This window comes from Hoplias malabaricus, chromosome 6 (assembly GCF_029633855.1).
Source record: "Hoplias malabaricus isolate fHopMal1 chromosome 6, fHopMal1.hap1, whole genome shotgun sequence".
NCBI classification, from domain to species: Eukaryota; Metazoa; Chordata; class Actinopteri; order Characiformes; family Erythrinidae; genus Hoplias; species Hoplias malabaricus.
This window is the reverse complement of record NC_089805.1, coordinates 50,349,108-50,369,648: the sequence shown is the minus strand read 5'-3', so window position 1 is coordinate 50,369,648 and position 20,541 is coordinate 50,349,108. Positions and strand designations below refer to the sequence as shown.

General features: G+C 39.7%; 1 protein-coding gene across 2 annotated transcripts in view; it reads right to left on the bottom strand.

The window, feature by feature from the left end:
• Positions 1-20,541, bottom strand: part of LOC136700413 (ribonuclease inhibitor-like) — a 74,659-nt gene that overhangs the window by 15,776 nt on the left and 38,342 nt on the right. For both annotated transcript variants that reach the window (XM_066675758.1, XM_066675756.1), the window contains 9 exons: positions 16,797-17,159; positions 16,483-16,572; positions 9,756-9,921; positions 8,107-8,280; positions 7,816-7,989; positions 7,525-7,698; positions 5,544-5,717; positions 4,416-4,577; positions 513-559 (listed from right to left, as the gene is read on the bottom strand). In XM_066675758.1, the coding sequence (XP_066531855.1) occupies positions 513-559; positions 4,416-4,577; positions 5,544-5,717; positions 7,525-7,698; positions 7,816-7,989; positions 8,107-8,280; positions 9,756-9,921; positions 16,483-16,572; positions 16,797-17,159 (1,524 nt within the window). The remainder of the gene's footprint in view (positions 1-512; positions 560-4,415; positions 4,578-5,543; positions 5,718-7,524; positions 7,699-7,815; positions 7,990-8,106; positions 8,281-9,755; positions 9,922-16,482; positions 16,573-16,796; positions 17,160-20,541) is intronic.

Sequence of the window (20,541 nt, the reverse complement as noted above, 5' to 3'; positions counted from 1 at the left end):
ACCGGTCCAGATATTACCTCATGCTGAGAGGGGACGCACCACACGCTGAGGGGGACGCACCGCACACAGACGGGGGACGCAGCACACACTGGGGTGACACACCTCACGCTGAAGGAGGGCGCACCGCACGCTGAGAGGGGGCACACCATTTCACTGAACCGGTCCAGATATTACAGTAGATCCAGCCCAGATCTGAGCAGAATACTTTTTGCTTTCTGTACTGCATGATAACCTTACTGCTAGTGACTGCTAATATCGACTGAGGGACACTTCTCCAGTTAGCAGCATGCTAATGCTTATATGCAGAGAGAGTGAGAGAAACAGAGGGATGTACAGAGATAAAGAGTCAAAGGAGAAGAGAGAAAAGGAGAGAAGAGAAAGAGAGCGAGAGAGAGATGTCAGAGTGAGTGACAGAAAAGGACACAGACAGATAGAGAAGGGAGAATTGGAGAGAATGAGAGAGGGAGAGAGAAGGACAGGGAGTAAGAGACAGAAGTGAGAGAGAGATTTACATTTTCTCAGACTGGGTTTGATCCACTTCTTTCCTGAATTCTCCATCCTGAAACACACACACACACACACAGAGAGAGAGAACAGAGTGATGATACAGAAGTAATAAAAATAAATGGATACCAGAGCTATTACAGGAGATGCTGGAGCGGTTCGGAAAAGTTAGAACACATTAGAATGATCCTCCTGGGTGTGAAGTGGAAACACAGAGACTGGACGTGTCCTGTGTGTCCACTAAGTCCAGCTCTGAGTGTGAGTTTCCAGACCCTCAGAGATGTGAGGGTAGAGGGGGGACACTCTTCTAGCCAGTGGGGGCGGGCACTGCACGCTGAGGGGGACGCACCACACACAGAGGGGGGACACACCGTACATTGGGGGGACACACCGCAGGCTGAGGGGGGGGGCACACCACACACAGAGGCGGGACGCACCTCACGTTGAGGGGGGACGCACCTCACGCTAAGGGCATATGTACTGCACACTGTGGAGGACGCACCGCACACAGACGGGGGATGCACCGTACACTGGGGGAATGCACCGCACACTGAGGGGGACGCACCTCACGCTGAATAACAGTGAGTTTATTTTTTTTGTTGCAACATTAGATAAAAAACCTACAAAATATTTAAAATGTTTGACCAATTTATTTATAAATGACAAATATATTTAGTAAGAACTTGTTGGCATTTTATTATATTTACATAAGGAATAGTGACCATTTATATTAGGGGCTGCAAAATGTTTCATAAAATTTGAAAAATAACGTATGAATGACTTGAAAGGAGTGTAGTTTGTAAATGACTTAGACTTTTTAATTATTTATATACACAGGATAGTTTGCACTTTAGTTTCTGGTTGATTTATGGTAAATGCAAATACATTTAATAAAAGTGAATAACATACTGATTTGTTTTTATAATTAATTATGAAATATTTGCAATATTTAAGCAATAATACACTCAATGTTCATGCTATAAAATGAGATATTGACACTGTGCTGCGGTCGTAGGCACAAGCCCTGAAGATGACTCACCAGCAAGGATGTAGAATTAGCATGGATGGAGGTGACGTGTCCCCACCAATACCCAGCAATTATTGAATTATCCCCACCAATAATCTGATCCCCTGAAAAAAAACCCTGATCTGTCAACGTCTCATTAAGCTAGAGCTACAGAAAAAGGTTCATTCACGTTCTGTACTTGAGTCCTACCTCTCGGTAACACACATGGCTAGTGTGATCGGCTGTGCCTTTCCCTGCTGTCACGTGAGCCTCTATAGTTTGGTTGTGAGAAGCGCCAAAACTGGAAGGAAAACTAAGCGAGACTTACTGCAAGACTCAGGTGTACTGTGGGTGACACGTGAGTGTGAGGAGTAAGTGAGGAGGGCAGCAAAAAAGAAGAAGGTGGGAAGTGGACATAAGGAGCTATCTTTCAAAGAAACATGTAAGTCACTTTAAGTCGAGTTCACTAATGAAATGAGTCCATCATAATAACAGCAGGCTACAATCATCTGTAGCTAAGAATGACGTGGTTTAGAAATGAACTGCAGAATAAACCACCAATTGTCTGTTCTCTTACGTTGTCATTTTATCACGGAGCAAAGAAAGAAAGAAGTGGGAGGGGGTTAGAGTCATAGGTCACCACCAATGTCAAGAGCAAATCTATGCCATTGGACCCCAGTGTCAATATCTCACATTATAGCTCAAAATCAGAGTCTGAAACTTGAACTGGTTCTGTTCAGGATTTTTGAGTCTTGGTTCTCTCCAGTGAATGTCAGTAAAATGTCATGGTTTATCGATTTTTTTACAGCATGTTTAGGTCACATTGAGATATGACATACATGTAGATGGTGCCAAATTTGAGTATTTTGTATTTCAAAAGTGTGTATTTTGGCGTCCTGCTGATGAACGAGAGCAGCGGAGCACAGTTAAAGATGTGGCTCAACTTGAGCTCAGCGCAGTCACAGAAACCACTCAGATGCTGTATTATCTTCTTTTTTATTCCCTTTTGATTTGTTTTTATTTATAAATCAGAAAGCGTATAATAGGTTGACTGTGCTGTAACTCTTCACTTTTTGCAAAATAAAGTGCACTAATGGAAACTGAACTGGTTCCCAGTTGGCAGAAAATGTCCAGACAGGGTTCGACTCTATTGTGTGGTTGTAAGAGCTGGTGTCATTGGAAGGTTACATGTATTTTGTGTGGTGATACCAGAAGAGCTTCAGTCAGAGTGACATTATCGTGCTATTCACCTTATGTTCAATGCCAGCAAGGGCAGGGCCATCTTTGTTTATTTTGTGATAGAATTTCTGGTGAGGCATCGGGTGTTTAACAGATTTGTGGATAATAAGTTTTATCATTTGTTATAACTAAATTTCTTGTTTTGGCTTTAAGTTAGGTATTTTCCGACAGTATGAGCTAGAGGCTGCATCTCAAACATCTCCGTTAATCCTCGGTATTGAACAACATAGTTGTGACATAAAATATCATAATAGTGTAACATATGTCGGATGATAAAGTTAAAATTTGGCCACAATCTTCACTTTTAGTTCCCTGGGTGTAGTAGTAGTCTTAGTTATATAATCTGTGTAGGGAATGGGGTGTTATTTGTGACAGAGCCCAAGCTCCGTGTGCTGAGACATAGTTGGGCTCCGTTATTAAATGTGACATGAATAAATAGGTCAGTGTTCCTCACTTATGCATTTTTATTTTAGCATCTTTATGAGGAATGTGTTTTGAAAGAAATGATAAAAGAAATTAAACATCAGTTATTGTTTCAGTTGTGTGTTTATGAGCAATGCGTTGTGAGTTAATGTATTTTTTATTCTGTAACTGTCAGAAATGTAAGATGTTATTATTCATATTGTAATATTCAATTTTTTGCCTAAACTAGTCATTAGTAAGAGATATATTTCCAGTCAAGGTGTTAATGTTACTCCCATAAAATTGACCAATTGTGGTTCACAGTATGGTTTAACTTTGTTTGGGAAAAACCCACTGTGAATCATATGGGGTCCTCCTCAATGGTATTCTACAAAAATTAATGTAATTTTGTTTTCCTTTCCGATTCCGCACAGTAAGAAGTGTTTTGTCATTATTTTTTGGATCTCACTCATTAAACTCCACTTGTTTTCTGCCACCACAGCTGCCAGTGATATAACCATGATGTCCACTCCAAAATGGTCTATACACAGTAAATTCACCAGTGTTAAATCAAAACTATGGGTGTTAACACTGAGAGTGTTAAATTATTACACTAACAGTATTAATTTAACACTAATAGTGTTGATTTAACACTGGTGAATTTACTGTGTAGGTCACTTGGTGGTTTGGGTTACAATGCTGTAATTTGGGTAAATCTGCTGTTTTGCCAGGTTGTGTTTTCTTCTGTACCCTGATGGAGAATTCCATTCTTCCTGCTCTCCAGGACATGTTTCTTCTCTGAGACCTGAGCAGTGCTCTCTGAGGGGTGGGTTTTCTGTTCACATGTGTTCTGATTACTTTTTGCTGTAAATACACACAGGCTCAAAAAAGTAATTATACTCTGTGTAATTGCTGCTGAACAGGCAAAACTGGTGATTTTGAAAAACGTCAGACTTGAGTCTGAGAGAAAGGACACAGCAAAACTTCTATAGTGGAATTATACATTTGACTGAGGTTTTTCTTTTATCAAAGCATGGAAAATGTCTCTGAGTTTGAGAGGTTGAGAGGAGTGGTGGTGTGAGGTTGTGTCTGTGGATCATATGGGGTGTTACTGTTTCACTGATGCATCTTTTTGTGTTTTTATTCTGCCTCAAACTTTATAATGTCGACCAATTACTCAATCTGATGTTTTAAAAAAAGGGGTCCTAAAATTAAAATCAATCTCTCTTTCTCTCTCTCTCTCTCTCTCTCTCTCTCTCTCTACCTGAGTGTGTGTAGACTGCAGAGTGGATCAGAGAGCAGTTTCTCTCCAGCCTCTCCCGGGTGATTGTAGGTCAGATCCAGTTCTTTGAGGTGGGAGGGGTTTGATTTCAGAGCTACAGCCAGAAATGAACATCCTTCCTCTGTAATCATACACCCAGACAATCTGCAGAAAGGAGCAAAACAGAGAGATACAATAAATTATTGGCAAAAGGAGCTACATTTCTGTAATCTTACTACAGAAATTCTAAACACCCAATTTAATTAAACATACTCCAACTCTATCATATTAAACACAATGTAATAGAGCCGTATTATCATCAGAGTAACTTCACCTATGGGCCTGTAAAACAGTTACAGTTTAGGTATGTTTCTGAGGTCTTTAGGTAGAATGACTGATCTCTGATTACTAACAACACAGTGACCAAATATTTATTACCTTTTCCTTTGTTTACAACCCCCTTTCCTTGCTGAACTCCATCTGAATTAATAAACTCTACTGCACTATGCTACTGTTTGCATTTCAGGTAGATGTTAACTGCTTGAACTGGCAATAACAATAAAGTTGAATCTTTCTCTCTATCCATCTATCAAGTGATGGAGATGGGAATGAGACACAGCCTTTACTGCAACAAACAACAATTACTGAAGTGCCCTTACTAGTCACACACCAAGTCTAACACTCACACAAGTACCCCAGGACATACACGTAACCCACAAATCACCAGGTCAGGCCTGGCTCCCTGTAAGCTCCCTGGCCTGCCCACAGTCCAGTGTCCATATCTGTCTAAAAGCTAAAACACAGACAGAAACACCAAGAGAAGCAGCTAAGGCCTTGTAAAAGCATATAGATAAACTACAGTCTGTTTTAAAGAACAGAGGAAGAGTTTAATAAAACAGCTGTATCCAGATCAGTGGAATGTAGCTTATTAATTAAACATTTCATTCGTTCATTAATCTTTTCTGCCAAATCCACTTCAGGGTCATGGTGAGTTCATTAATCAGTTTAAACTATTAACATTTTATTATGAGCTGCTGAGTTCACTGAAATCTTTGTTCTGATAATAATGTTATATCAGAGAAGCACTGAATTTACCAGCTGAACATTTTCTTTTCAGTAATCAATATTTACCTGAGAGTCTCCAGTTTACAGTGTGGACTCTTCAGTCCTTCAGAGATCTTCTCCACTCCTGAATCCTGCAGGTCATTGTTACTGAGGTCCAGTTCTTTCAGAGAGGAGGCTTCTGATTGTAAAGCTGAGCTCAGTGTTTCACAAGATTTCCCCCCCAAATCACACAAAGCCAGTCTGAAACCAGAGGAAATATTTTACAGGATCATTCTGAGTGAAGTAAGAGAAGAGTGAAGCCTGGGTGTAATCTCTGTGAATTTTTTCTGATGTATTTATAAATAATCTTTCAGGATTACTGCCCAGAATTAACTCCTTAAGTAAGTCCAGGACCCAATGTTCTTTAGATTGGAAAAAGCCTGGCACTGTAATGAGTTTCAGTTCATTGTTCCACCTGAAAAATAAATAACGTATTAAGAACTCTTAGACACACTATAAAAAATAAATTAAACTTTCTTATTAACTTTTTAAAATCTTTTACACGTCATTATTTATTAGTTTACAATTCTGTCACTTATCTTACAAAACATTATTGTTTCTGAATCAAAAATGGAAAAATAGATAGAAAATATGTAGCCAATAATGACAGGATGATGATCTTATTATATTATGATCTTCCACAGCACAGGTTTGTTTAAACCTGAGAATTAAACAGAATCTCTGGTTTATTGCCTTCCCCCAACATTTGGCATCCTGTGGTAACTGAAAAAAATGACAATAGCAGATCAATTGGATTTTATTGAATGATGTGCTTGAGAATGAGATGTGATCTTGGCCACAGCTATGTGCCTCACAACAGGAGCCAACTGTCCCACCTCTAGCTGAGTCCTGTTAGATTCAAAATTATACCTATATTTACTCCTTTCTCAACCTTAACTCTTAATGTTTTAGTCTATAACAATGTTGTAATGTGTAAATAAGGAATGCACCGGAGAGATCAAATGCGTGTCCTAACGTGTAGGCTCTGTCATGTCATAAATTACTAAATTGAGGGTATTATTTACTATATTGAGGGAACAAATTACTAAATTGAGGGAATTAATTACTATATTGAGGGAATGAATTACTAAATTGAAGGAACTAATTACTAAATTGAGGGAATAAATTACTAAAGTGAAGGAATTAATTACTATATTGAGGGAACGAATTGCTAAATTGAGGGCATAAATTACTAAATTGAGGGCACTAATTACTAAATTGAGGGAATAAATTAAGTCTCTGAATAATATTTTTCCACCATAAGACTTTAGGGGCTCTGTACAACACTCATAGCACAGTGGATATATTAATATTGCTGTTTACAACATAAAGCAAAACAAAATGAACTAACTCCATTTTCCATATTCTGAGGAATCTGAAACTCTGTGGAGTCCAATTATGAATCCACTCATCATTTTCTGTCCATTCAAAATGATTTAATCATTACAATTATCACCACTATTGTGTTTATGTGTACACCAGAACAACCACAGATTCATGTGAAGGTACAGTAACTCTACATCTATAATTCCTAATTGGTTTGGCCAGAAGAGGACAGTTCTCTGTGAGTCTTGGTTCCTCCTGAGGTTCTTCCTCAAGCTTCAAGGGAGTTTTTACTTCTGCTGTCTCCTTTGGCAGCGGAAGGAAAATATATAACAACTTATTCATCTTGGGTGAAAACAGATTTAAATATTTCTAAATGTGATTCATGTTTTATAATAATCAAAGTTGTATATATATCAGATATCTCTTGACTCCATATAATCAATTAAAAACTGAAAGTATAAAAAAATCAAAAGCTACAGCCTCAGTGCAGACTCAGTCATTTTATTAAGTTTATTTAGCAGTATCGAAGTAAAATGTATTTTTCATCTGTGGAGAATCTGGGCTGGAAGATTTCCATCTGTGAAAAAATAACCAGTTTTTATACTCAATCTTAAATTCAGAATATTTACCTGAGTTTATTTGTGTTTTGATATTAAAGGAGTTTAACAGCTGAACAGTTTACCTGAGAGTCTTCAGTTTACAGTGTGTACTCTTCAGTCCTTCAGAGATCTTCTCCACTCCTGAATCCCTCATGTCATTTTTACTGAGGTCCAGTTCTCTCAGAGAGCAGTTTTCTGATTGTAGAGCTGAGCTCAGTGTCTCACAGGACGCATTAGAAATCTTACACAAAACAAGTCTGAAAAGGGTTTATAAATATAACATTTTACAAACTGCACTGTGGACGATAGTTTAAAGATATTTCTATGCTGCTTTTTAAATGCCATAATTCCATAAAATAACCTTTAACACTGACCTGAGAGTCTCCAGTTTACAGTGTGGACTCTTCAGTCCTTCAGAGATCTTCTCCACTCCTGAATCCTGCAGGTCATTGTTACTGAGGTCCAGTTCTCTCAGAGAGCAGTTTTCTGATTGTAGAACTGAGCTCAGTGTATCACAGGACCCATTAGAAATCTTACACAAAACAAGTCTGAAAAGGGTTTATAAATATAACATTTTACAAACTCCACTGTGGACGATAGTTTAAAGATATTTCTATGCTGCTTTTTAAATGCCATAATTCCATAAAATAACCTTTAACACTGACCTGAGAGTCTCCAGTTTACAGTGTGGACTCTTCAGTCCTTCAGAGATCTTCTTCACTCCTGAATCCTGCAGGTCATTGTTACTGAGGTCCAGTTCTCTCAGAGAGCAGTTTTCTGATTGTAGAGCTGCAGTTAAAGTAGTGATGGACTGTTCAGAGAGTTTACAGCCAGCAAATCTACAACAGAGAGGAAACACAGTGATTAAAAATGACAGTTACTGGTCCAGGTTCAGTTTCCTTTCAAGATCAATCTCTCTATGTCTCTCTCTCTCTCCCCAGGTTTTGGGGAGCGGCCACCAGGCGCTCGCTGTTGGACACCACCCCGAGGCCTGGCTCCAGGGGTATGTCCCAGTAACCCTCTCCCGGGCAGGGTACACTTTGTTCTATTGACCAGAGGAGGATGGGTCACCCCTTGTGAGCCTTGGTTCCTCCCAAGGTTTCTTCCTCAGCTGGGGTAATTTTTCCTTGCCACTGTCGCCCCTGGCTTGCTCACTTGAGGGTTTTACATTTTGTTTTTTACATTTCATGTCAAGTCTTTGTCTTACTGGAATTCTGTGAAGCTACTTTGTGACAACATCAATTGTGAAAAGCGCTATATAAATAAATTTGATTTGATTTTCCAAGGTGGTGTGCAGACATAGCAGCTCAACCCTCTCCCTACATGCGCAGCTTATGCAACTATATTGTTATTCAATTTAATAATATTCTTATTTTTCTGCCAATGATTTCTCGAGCCATCGTCTCCATTCAAACTCTAGATTGTCAGGTTTGATGGTGTGATTCGGGCTGTATACAGCTTTTTGATATGCGCACTTGTTCACCCGCTACACTTGTTTTTCAGTCTGTTTTTTCCCAGCCATTTCTATGGAATTTATTTTCAACCTGCTCTAACAGGTGCAAACCTGTAAATGATATAAAAGGAGAAAGTACAAAGAAATAAAAATCAACAAAATTAACCATGACTCATGACTGCAATACAATTTAATTTCCTTTAATCAGTTTAAATCCATCATTCATTCAACTATTAAGCGGTTACAGATAATGGATGGATGGATGGATGGATATATATACATATACGCACACACAAACACACTGAATGATCACCGGGCCATGTGGACTGCGCGGCCACCAGGCGCTCGCTGTTGGACACCACCCCGAGGCCTGGCTCCAGGGGTATGTCCAGTAATCCTCTCCTGGGCAGGGTACACTTTGTTCTAATTGTTGTGTTCATAGGGATGCGTTTTGGACCTTGTTTTTCAGACCTGTTCGCCATGGGAGACCCTACTGGGAACTAACAGCTCCTGACGACATAGCCCTGGAAGTCATTAGACCACACAAGCCCTTCCGCCATGACAAGGCCCCGATCCAGGAAGGGAAAATTAGTTTCAGCTGCAGTTTATAAAATACAAACTAAACATGTATTCCTTTATGCGTATGTGATGGGGTTTAATGTTTTTATAAAACTTTTAAACATTGTTCTGGTAAAATGTTAAAGTTTTGTGAAATGAGCCTAAAAGCATAAAATACTGGGCATCAGAAGATATGAACAAAGGTTTTAAACAAGAGAGATGATGCTCTATTGTAAATCATCACAGTGTAATGTGCTTATGGTCTGTACCTCCATTAGTGAATGATGTGTAGGTGACACTCACGGAGCTGTTCTGCAGTTAGAGATCGCTGGGATGAGTCTCTGATAACCCTCTTCTGATGTGCTGTATTTCTTCAGGTTCAGCTCCTTCCTCACTTTCTCTGAATGGCAATGCAGGAAGGCTACAACTGAGCACTCTGCAGGAGACAGCTGCTTTTGAGAGCGTCTGTCTGGAGTTAGAGAGAGACAGGAGGAGACACTGCTGTCATTAAGATTCATGGTGTTCTTTGATGAGTTTTAATAAACTAGGGTATTCTGATGTAATCATACTGTACTTCATTAATATCAGGGTTTTTTCAAACTTTTTAAGGGACCCACATTTTGTCCCCTGATTTATATCACAATGGAGACAGCACAAGTATTTACTAGAGTATAAAATGAGATTTAACTGACACGGGCCATTTGTTTCTCCACACCACTATTGAATATATTCAGGATTAGGGTGAATCCTATGTCTCTGTTTTGGCTAGGGGTAGGGCGTCTCAGGTCTTGTTGGGAAATAAACTAAAAATATCAGCCTTTTCTCCTTTAACCAGTGTATTATCTTAGTTTAATTTAGTTTTAATGTAATATCACCCTTTTCCTCATTTGCATAAAACATCACTAGCGCTACACTGGCATCTCAGTAGATAACTAATTAATTTCCTGTTCCACCTTAAATGATGAATCGGTTACATTCTAGTGGCAGATGTTATTGCTACCTTTAAGGTGGAAATGGAATGTTCTAAAAAAAAATAGCTGTGAAATAAGAAGCTGAATTCACCTTCACATCACAGAAGATTGAGGAGAGGGGGGTAATATCTGATTGTGTTAAGGGTATGTTTTGCTTGGATCTACATCAGCTTTGACTTTAGTTAAATTTAGGACCTCATTCACCTTCAGAAGCGTTCCACAATCAGAGATTACCCCCCTGTCCTCACACTTCTGTGATGTGAAGGTGCATTTGGCTTCTGTTTGTGGACTCAGTTTGAGGTGCATATGGACTCTTTGGCCGTTCACTGCAGTGAAATTGGGTTCACGTCGTGGCGGTGAGAATTGTATTTTATTAACAAGCTGGGGTAGAGGAAGAGAATGTGCACCAATTCCAGAGCACACATGAGTCACAGTGGACACTTTTCTTCAGCATTTCTTCTAGTGAAGTACCCTGCCAAAGATACCTCTTCTAGTATCTGTCCCACCACTACAGACTGGTAACAGACGTTGCCATTGTTACAGTGAATAACAGGTGCTCTGTATTCTGTAATTATGGAGCATTGAAAGCATTTATTGAAATTTAGTTATTTGCAGTGGGGTTATGGTTTTATGATTTTGAAATAAGACACTGACTATAGTTATGTGACATACGGAGTATAGTAACTGAAAAAAAAAACTATTATTTTTATTTATGTTTTTTTGAGCTAACTGCAAAACAAATATCTATTAACTTAATAAGATATTAAATAAGAATGAAACAAAAAAAAAAGCACTAATTTCAATAAAATATTTCATTTGTTCTACCCTTAAAGCTACCCTATGTCAGCTTTTTATTTGCTTATGAGTAGGGGGGTCTCACCTGCCTGGTTAAGTCTGGGGAAGGTGGATCTAAAGCTGTCACATTAATAAATGCTCAGCTTCCAGTTTATATTTCAGGTTACTGCTGTGACACTTGCACATTGCCCACTTCACCACACCTCGAGTGTTCACTCTGATTATCTACTGCAGGGTTTCTCAACTCTAGGGGTCTGCAGGCTCATCCTCAGAGGGAGACAGTAGTCTGTAGTGAGCACTTTAATTCATAAAGGAAAAATAATACATTTAGAATGAGTAAAATTGATAGATTAATATTGTTAATATTATAATCATTAATAAACATTGCACAACATTGGAGCCTGTTAATTTCCCTTTTAAATAGTGCCACATTTGTAAGGAACATACAATTGTAGGATGAGCAGTAGAGCTGAGTATGACGGTTGTGCCCATGAAAAATTTGCCAAATCCTCTCCCAACGCCAAATAAAAGCCCACTACTGAAAAAAAAATGACGCAGAAGTATTTATACTTAAACGTCATCAGTCCGAGGCACCCCAGCCACGGCACCCTTTTTTCAGACACTCAGCTAGTTTACTAACGAGATGGAGAAGTTTTTTGAAATGACGCAAGAGGTGAACTGGTTCTTCAAAAAAAGCAAGTACGACCCAGACTACATCAAATATGGATTTGTGCAGGGGGAAGGAGGTGATGTTTACCCAAAAGCCCAGTGTGTGGAGTGTGGTTTGACTCTTTCAAATGAAGCATGAAACCTTTAAAACTAAATTAGGATCTTGAGACCAAACACTCTACACTTTTAGCAAAGCCAGTGGAGTGCTTTCAATGAAAATGTGATGGACTGCATCTCCAAAAGAAGACAATTGTTTCCATCACATCACAGTCCAAATGTGCCCTGAAAGATAGCTACCTTGTAGCCAGACATGTTGCAGGGAGGAAGAAAGCTTTTACAATCACTGAGGAATTGGTGCTGCCAGCTGCTGTGGATATGTGTCGCGAGATGTTTGGGGCAGCCAAAAAATAAACAAAAAAAAAGTGCTGAAGGTACCGCTCTCTGATGATAGCATAAGTAGACAGATCGTTAACATGGGGCTGACACACAGAGCCAGCTTTTGGACAGAATTAAGGAAAGTCCACATTATGCTGTGCAGCTAGATTAGTTGACTGATGCTAGCAATGACTGATTTTATCTTTGTGAGGTACATTTGGGACAGTAGTAGAAGACATGCTTTTTTTTGGTGAGCTGCCGACCAGAAAAACAGCAGAGGAGTGCTCTAGTTGTATCGACAGGTATCAGGATAAGAATTTTATTTTAAGACCTAAGAAGACCTTAAATATATGAAAATGTATTCAGGTAACAATAGTTTATTAATATTAGACTTAAAAGGCAAATTCCTTCAAAAAGCTTTTCTTAATTATCATCTGCCTTAATTACATCAACCCAAAATATCTGAAATGTTTTCTTGTAGATATCAGGATTTCTTATTCTAAATCATCAGAGAATCATTAATATGAAGTCATTGAAGGCATGTTGTTGATCAACCTCAGACAGTGACCTTTTCGAAATTTGGCTCTGTCCATTGAGGCATTTCAGTCCCTCCTTTAACTAATGTGCTGTTTCTATAGTAAATATGCTTCCAGGAGACTTTACAATATTTATGAGCATTTTGGCCATTTGAAGTCATGGTGAGGCAACACAAAAACAAACAAACAAACAAAACAAACAAACTAAATAAACAAAACAAAAGTTTCCCTCAATAGCTAACAGTATATAAGAACAGCCACAAAACTGTAAGTTTTTACCAGTAACACACTAGTGTTTCAACAAACACAAACAGATCTTTCTTGATCAAAGAATATAAAACAGCCACAAAACACTAGGCCTCTTTTGATCAGAAAATCTAAACACTTATAAAATACCTGTCTTCCCTCATATAGAGGGAATAACAGTAACAACAGTTACAAACTACTGGTCTTCCCTCACCTGAGGGGATAACAGTAACAACACAGTTACAATTTCAGGATACTTTTACTGACTCTTATTCCTTATATCCTAGTCTGCATAGGAGAAGGGTCTGCCAGAATTTGTCTTTAGTTCGTGTAACCCGGGGCGTCATGCGATTTACCTTCTGCGCACTCGGTCCACCTCTGATGGTACCTTTCTTTCCTCTGCGTTGTGTATTTTTTTTGTTTTAAGGGAAAAAAGGGAGACTGGACGCCAACAATGTTCATTCTGTTCGCAGCTCAGCAGCGGTTTATTTAGTAACCCAACAGAATCCAGTTGATTCTCAGCACAGCATCGCAGCTCTCGGTCACCTTCACACAGCATAGCAAGAATGAGACTCTGCTACCTCTATTATGCAGCACTACTTAACAATGGGTTCAATATAAAATATACCCAGATCTGTTTATAGATAAATATTGGCACTTGCTGCTCATAAGACACTGAAAACTGCACCAAATATTAATAAGTGGAAATAAAATAACTAATACACTGTGTGTTACCCTTAGAACAGGGTTAATGGAGCTTAATGCATTAAAACCATGCGACTGACTCCATAGCTCCACACTGAACGCACTTCGACAAAAACAGCATACAAAAACTCTCCAAATCAACAACACAATCTCTAATATAGCATCACAAACCCTCCAACAATATTTTTAAGCACAGATTTACCATGGATGGCTTAATAAAACAATTTTATTTAACTGGATGCTTCGCATGACATCACATAGCATAGCAAGAATGAGACTCTGCTACCTGAGCAGCCAATTACTACCCGCTGGGGCAAAGCGCCACCTACTACTGCCTACATTCGTAATGGCGTTTATCACCAAGAAGGATTCAGTATGCCATCCGGGTCACGGCACCAACTGTTAGAAATTCGGCATTGAAGAGTCAGGAGACTGGTGTTCGGCGTTGACTGGAGTTTATTTACACATACACAGGATAATGTAAGAGTACAGCTGGATGATCTCAGTCTATCTCAGGATGATCTGAAGTTTAGAAACTGGAGGTTCAGAGGTTTCCTTCACGCGCATGCAGAAAAGCACGGACACAGCTTGGTCATCAGTTTGTCACCAGTTCAGTCCATAGCCAGTACATTCTGTACCCAGTCCAGTCTAACACCAAATATTAACACCAAGGAGTGAGAGGAGGGGTATGCAGAATGAGGGTGATGAAGAATATGTGTAAGACAGAGTAAGGGGGGGGAAGGTGAGAGAAGAGGCAATCAGGGGAGGGGTAGGAGGAACAATGGGAGTGAGAAGAGGGGTAGGTGTGATAAGGGTGATGATCAAATTAAGAAGTAGATAGATAGAAGAAGAGGAGTGAGTGGAGGGGTATGATGAAAGACAGTTTCTCTCACCCTGCTGATGTTACACTTCCCACAGGATTGAAAATCATCTAACTGATCTGCCATTAGATAGCAGCTTAAAGCTGCAGCGTGCCAGATTTGTATAGGGGTGGGGGACGCAGATCCTGTCACTGTCTTCCTAAGTGAAGTATTCCACCTTTATGGGTGCCTGGGTGAAGGCAGAAACCCCCCACTTACATAATTTTTTTTCTTCTTATTATTCTTATTAATTTGGCTTGTCAAAGCCAAATTACTGTTCTTCAAAATCGTATTATTTAGTTTTCTTATTATTATTATTCTATTCGGGGCGGCACGGTGGCGCAGCAGGTAGTGTCGCAGTCACACAGCTCTAGGGGGCCTGGAGGTTGTGGGTTCGATTCCCGCTCCAGGTGACTGTCTGTGAGGAGTTGGTGTGTTCTCCCCGTGTCCGCGTGGGTTTCCTCCGGGTGCTCCGGTTTCCTCCCACAGTCCAAAAACACACGTTGCAGGTGGATTGGCGACTCGAAAGTGTCCGTAGGTGTGAGTGCGTGAGTGAATGTGTGTGTGTCTGTGTTGCCCTGTGAAGGACTGGCGTCCCCTCCAGGGTGTATTCCTGCCTTGCGCCCGATGATTCCAGGTAGGCTCTGGACCCCCCGCGACCCTAAATTGGATAAGCGGTTACAGATAATGGATGGATGGATGGATTATTCTATTCGCAAAATGTAAAATGCTACTCCTCCTAGGGTTTTCATGCTACAGCCACGAACCTTCACATGTTCATAGATCCTATGCCAACTCGGGTTGCTTGTGCTTTTTGGAGTGATCCGACTTATGGATTTCTGAATACGAGTTCCAAATTGGGAAATTTTGCCATAAGAATGCATTGGCTTTTTAAAGGTGGCAAACAAAATGTATTTTCAGTGTCTTTAAGGGTTATTTGAAGCTGTCATTTATTTAAGTTGGAAGTCTAATTTAAATAGGGATTTTTTTTAAAGTGGAATTTTTAGTAAGGTGTCAGTCAAAGTACATTGGCAGTCTCTTTAAGCTGGTGGTATTTTAAAGGTAGTATTGAAGAGATTGTTCTATAAATTTAAAATCATAATGTTCTTGAACTTTCACCTTCTACCTATTGTTGTTGTTTACTTTCTATCAATTGCAAATGTTTCACACCAAGATATTTTTGTATGTTTGGCTCATTTTTTATTTCTTTACCAATAAAAATGCAGTGTATATCAGGTGTAAACAGGTGTCATGGCGTCTGAAATGTGTAAATGACAAATTCATAACATATGCAAACTGAAGCTCTATCTGTATGGTCTCTTCTCATCTTACACTTTCCACACTGACAGAAGTGGAGGGGCAGATTAAAGGGCCATTTAGGCTGGTTCATAGTTGAAGTAAACGCACCAGGTGTCACCCTGCCAAAGTGACATCTTTGTGGCTGAAACAGTGTTGGACCAAGGAGAGTCTGCTTCTCTCAGAACCAGCTAAATATTTTTAATGGGTATTTTGCAATGACACATTAAGAAGAATTCATAAACTGCAATAATAAATGAATAAAGATAGACACATTGAAATGACTGTGTCTTGCCATGACACAAGGCCAGAAGAATATCCCTTCATTAGTATACGCTGTAAGACCCCCAGTTGACCCTGATGCAATGTACAGTCATTAATAATGGTGAAATTGTGAAGCTGGTTCTCTCTGAGTTGGCCTGTGTGCTCTGTGAGGCCTGAGAAGATTTATCAGTGGTGCTGAAGGAGCCCGCTGTACTGCTGCATTGTGGTAAACATCACACGTACATTTTTATTAATTAACATCACTGGTAACCTCGTAATACGTTAATCCTGAAGAGAATGTGTTCAAATTTACCTTTTACAATCCACAGTGTGAACGCTGCTAATAAAACCACAGCAACTGAAACACAGATGATGGCGATATTCCAGGCATGTAAACCTCTTCCTGAAACACACAGCAGATTCACATTTACCACAGAACACACACTGATTCACTGACTGACTTTGTTTCTGTAAAGCATTAAGGATAGATACATATTCAGAGATATTTGTATCAGATCTGGACCTCCTCTGATTCTTTGTGTGGTGTCAGTGATCATACGCAGTAAATTTAAAAGAAGGAATCTGCAGTGGAACAGTGTGTGAAGATCATAAATGAATGGTTCTCACCTGTAACTTCTACATGAACAGTGGTGTCTTCATACCAGGATGTAGATGGATCCTCAACAGAACACTGATAAAATCCTTCATCAGAAGGTTGAATTGCTGAGAGTTTCAGTGATGTGTTTCCTCTCTTCAGCTCTTCTTTAAACAGAGCTGTCCTCCCTCTGTATGACTCCATCTGCTGATCATTCCTGTCTTTATAATCTTCATACAGATGAACCAGTCTGTTGGACTGACTCAGATCTGTTCTGATCCACTCCACTGTCATATCCACTGCACTGATGTTGGGTTGGAGAGAACAGGACAGAACCAGGTCTTCACCAACTTTAACAAGTAAAGAAGCATCTGGACCAACTACTTTAAAGTTATCTGAAAGGAAAAAGAAGTGAAAATAGTTCAGAAAAACATCCACAATCTTCCTCCGGCCTGTTTCAGTGCAGCAGAGTCTCCCTGCTCCAGGATAAGATTAGAACCATGATCCTCTCAGCCACAGACGCTCCGCTCACAAGTTGAAGGAGAGTCTGATATTTTCAGTGCACGAATCTGGCCACACTCTCAGGATTCTGCCAGCTGCATTCTGATTGGCTGTCTGTACCACTGCATATATAAACTTCCGTGTATCATTTTGTACTGTCTCTGGGACCGGTCCGATGTGAAAGAATGCCAAAATAGACTTGTGATTGGTCCTTTTGCATGTCACATTTCTTTTCTTGCAGTAGTAGGCGGTTCTTGGCCACGCTGTGGTGAATGGTACCAGACTCTCCCTAGAGACTCTGGCAGTGTGACAGTAGAGCAATGATATGTATTTTTTTCATTAATGTAATACTAGATCAGTCTTGACGGTTCATAAAAGCTTCATCAAAGGTGTGAAATGGGTTTAACCCTAAGAACTCTATCTATTTAGCTATTTTGCTGTTTCGTTTTTTTTAGTGCCTCTTTCAATTGCATTTAAACAGTAATTATGTGACATAGTCATATTCAATATGTTGTTTTATTTTCTAAAGAACCTTTGCTACTCAAATCTATAATCACTGGAGGTTTTCATTCTGACCGATAAATCAATTTTACTATAAATTTGTCATGTTTTGACCAAAATTTTACCTAGCGTCTGCTTTTTTTTTTTCATATTTCTCAATGTACAGCCTTGAAATCATATTCCCACATCAGATATCTTCACACAGATTGTTAGTGTGAGGTGTCTTTTAGTTGAAATCATAAGCATTTTTTATGCTAATTTATTACATGTCATATTACTGTGACAAAATAAATTTGTAGCATCAGACGGACATATTTTTCTTGATATTCTAAGCTCTGGGATGTATGACTGATAAAGTTCTGACAGTCACAGCAGGCCCAGACTTTCAGGAATTTAGTTCAGGGCAAATATGGACAATATCTCAACAAATAAAACACATTTTGGTACTTTGGCAGTTTTCTCAGATGCTGACAATATTTACAATTATTATTATTATTATTATTATCTTTTAAAAATATGATCAAATAATACTTGTTTATTTAGAAAACACACAATAAAGAATTATTTAAGCTTTTTAGTTTATATTTGTTGATCTAATGCAGTGTTGTTTGATGTGAAACCTACAAAAACCTTGAAAGAACTATAAATCAATAATAGGAATATGTTTTTGCTGATGACTCATATTTTTCTGCCCAGAGACAGCGTGGGATGACGTCATGTGAGTCAAAACGAAACTGAAAGTAAACACCGTCTTTCTTGTCCCTTTGCAGCGTCTTCATTTCTGATTATAGTGAATATCATTAGAATCTTTCATGACAAGGACATAACACAAATATTTTGAAGGAGCGCCTTGATTTTTAGGTGTTTTTTCACACTGGATTACTCCCAGAGGCTTCACAGCACCGCGATGAGAGCGTTATTTTTAGAAACGGTAGGATCTGCGCTTTCTAACGGTACACGGAGCTCACAGACGCGTTCAGACATTCAAGACTTACAAAGTAAAAGTGGGCGGATCGATCCAAATATTGATAATATCGATATCAAAGCTCGTATTGGTATTGATCAATACTCGTGGAAAAAGATCGATACTCAAGCTTTTTTTCTCTCCCGCTAAAGTCTGTGAGTGTATGGCGTTATTTTTGTGCCACAATTCTGCCCGCGCGCGGATATTTTGAGCGAGCAAGAAGGTTTCTTGAACGCACACTACAACCTACACATCTCGCTCTCCTGTCCTACGCGCGCGCTCGCTCCACACTTACAGCCATTACAATGTGCCTCAGTTTCAGCCAATCAGAAATGTCAAATGACAAAGGTAATTTCTGATTGGATGGCTTGACCGCCAAGTGGGAAGGACATACTACAGGCCGGAGACCAGTAAATAACGTTCTAAAGGAAGCTTAACACTGCAGTTCAAAAATGTTCATGTAGAGAGAGGAAGGCAGGTTTAAATCAACCCACCTGAGCAACCCTCCTGAGTTTTACACACACACACGCACAAAAAAAAGTAAAACATCCATTCATTCATAATCTGTAACCCTTATCCAGTTCAGGGTCGCGGTGGGTCCAGAGCCTACCTGGAATCATTGGGCGCAAGGCGGGAATACACCCTGGAGGGGGCGCCAGTCCTTCACAGGGCAACACAGACACACACACACACACATTCACTCACACACACACACCTACGGACACTTTTGAGTCGCCAATCCACCTACCAACGTGTGTTTTTGGACTGTGGGAGGAAACTGGAGCACCCGGAAGAAACCCACACAGACACAGGGAGAACACACCACACTCCTCACAGACAGTCACCCGGAGGAAACCCACGCAGACACAGGGAGAACACACCACACTCCTCACAGACAGTCACCCGGAGGAAACCCACGCAAACACAGGGAGAACACACCACACTCCTCACAGACAGTCACCTGGAGCGGGAATCGAACCCACAACCTCCAGGCCCCTGGAGCTGTGTGACTGCGACACTACCTGCTGTACCACCGTGCCGCCCAAAAATAAAATAACTGAACAAATAGACTTTAACTCTGGAAATAAATAAATAAAATTACAGAAAGATTTCACAGTCCAGGTGGATTCAGTTCACCCTCCTTTCATTTCCCTGTATGTTATTAAGGCTACATGCATTGCTTTGCCAATATTTATGGCAAAAAAACAACCTGAAATACTATTTTACTATACCTAAATTGTGAAGCATAGTTAAATAAAATACACACTAATATATGCAGGTGTACCTTACTACATTACAGAGTTAAAGCCAACAGAATTCTAAATAGCTAACCGCAAGCTAACTATTGCAGTATTAAGCTTCCTTTAGGTTTAGGCATTACATAATCAGCTAGCCCTGTATGTTGATAACTACCTATCTAGATAGCATTTACAGTACTTTCTATAACTAATAAAGTAGTTTCTACAGTCGTTGCAGTACCATTTACCATTGTTGCTAGCACTAATTTACACTATGTACATTGTTTTTAGCATATCAATCAATATGCCAATTCATTGAATATAAAACAAAATGACTGGCTGTTGTGTACTGGTCTGTTTCCGTACAGAGGGCATTGTCAGATTTCCCCCTAACCATAACCTCCCACTCGCTGGTATAACCTTTATACACATCAGGATGTCTTTTCCTGGTTATTCTTGTTTTAACTTTAGGGCCTATGTGTGGAGATGCTTTGTCTTCTTCTTGCAGCGCGACGCCAGGGACGAGGTTTTGGTAAAACCCCTCCTTCCTGTCTCTGGAGTGTCAGGCCACAC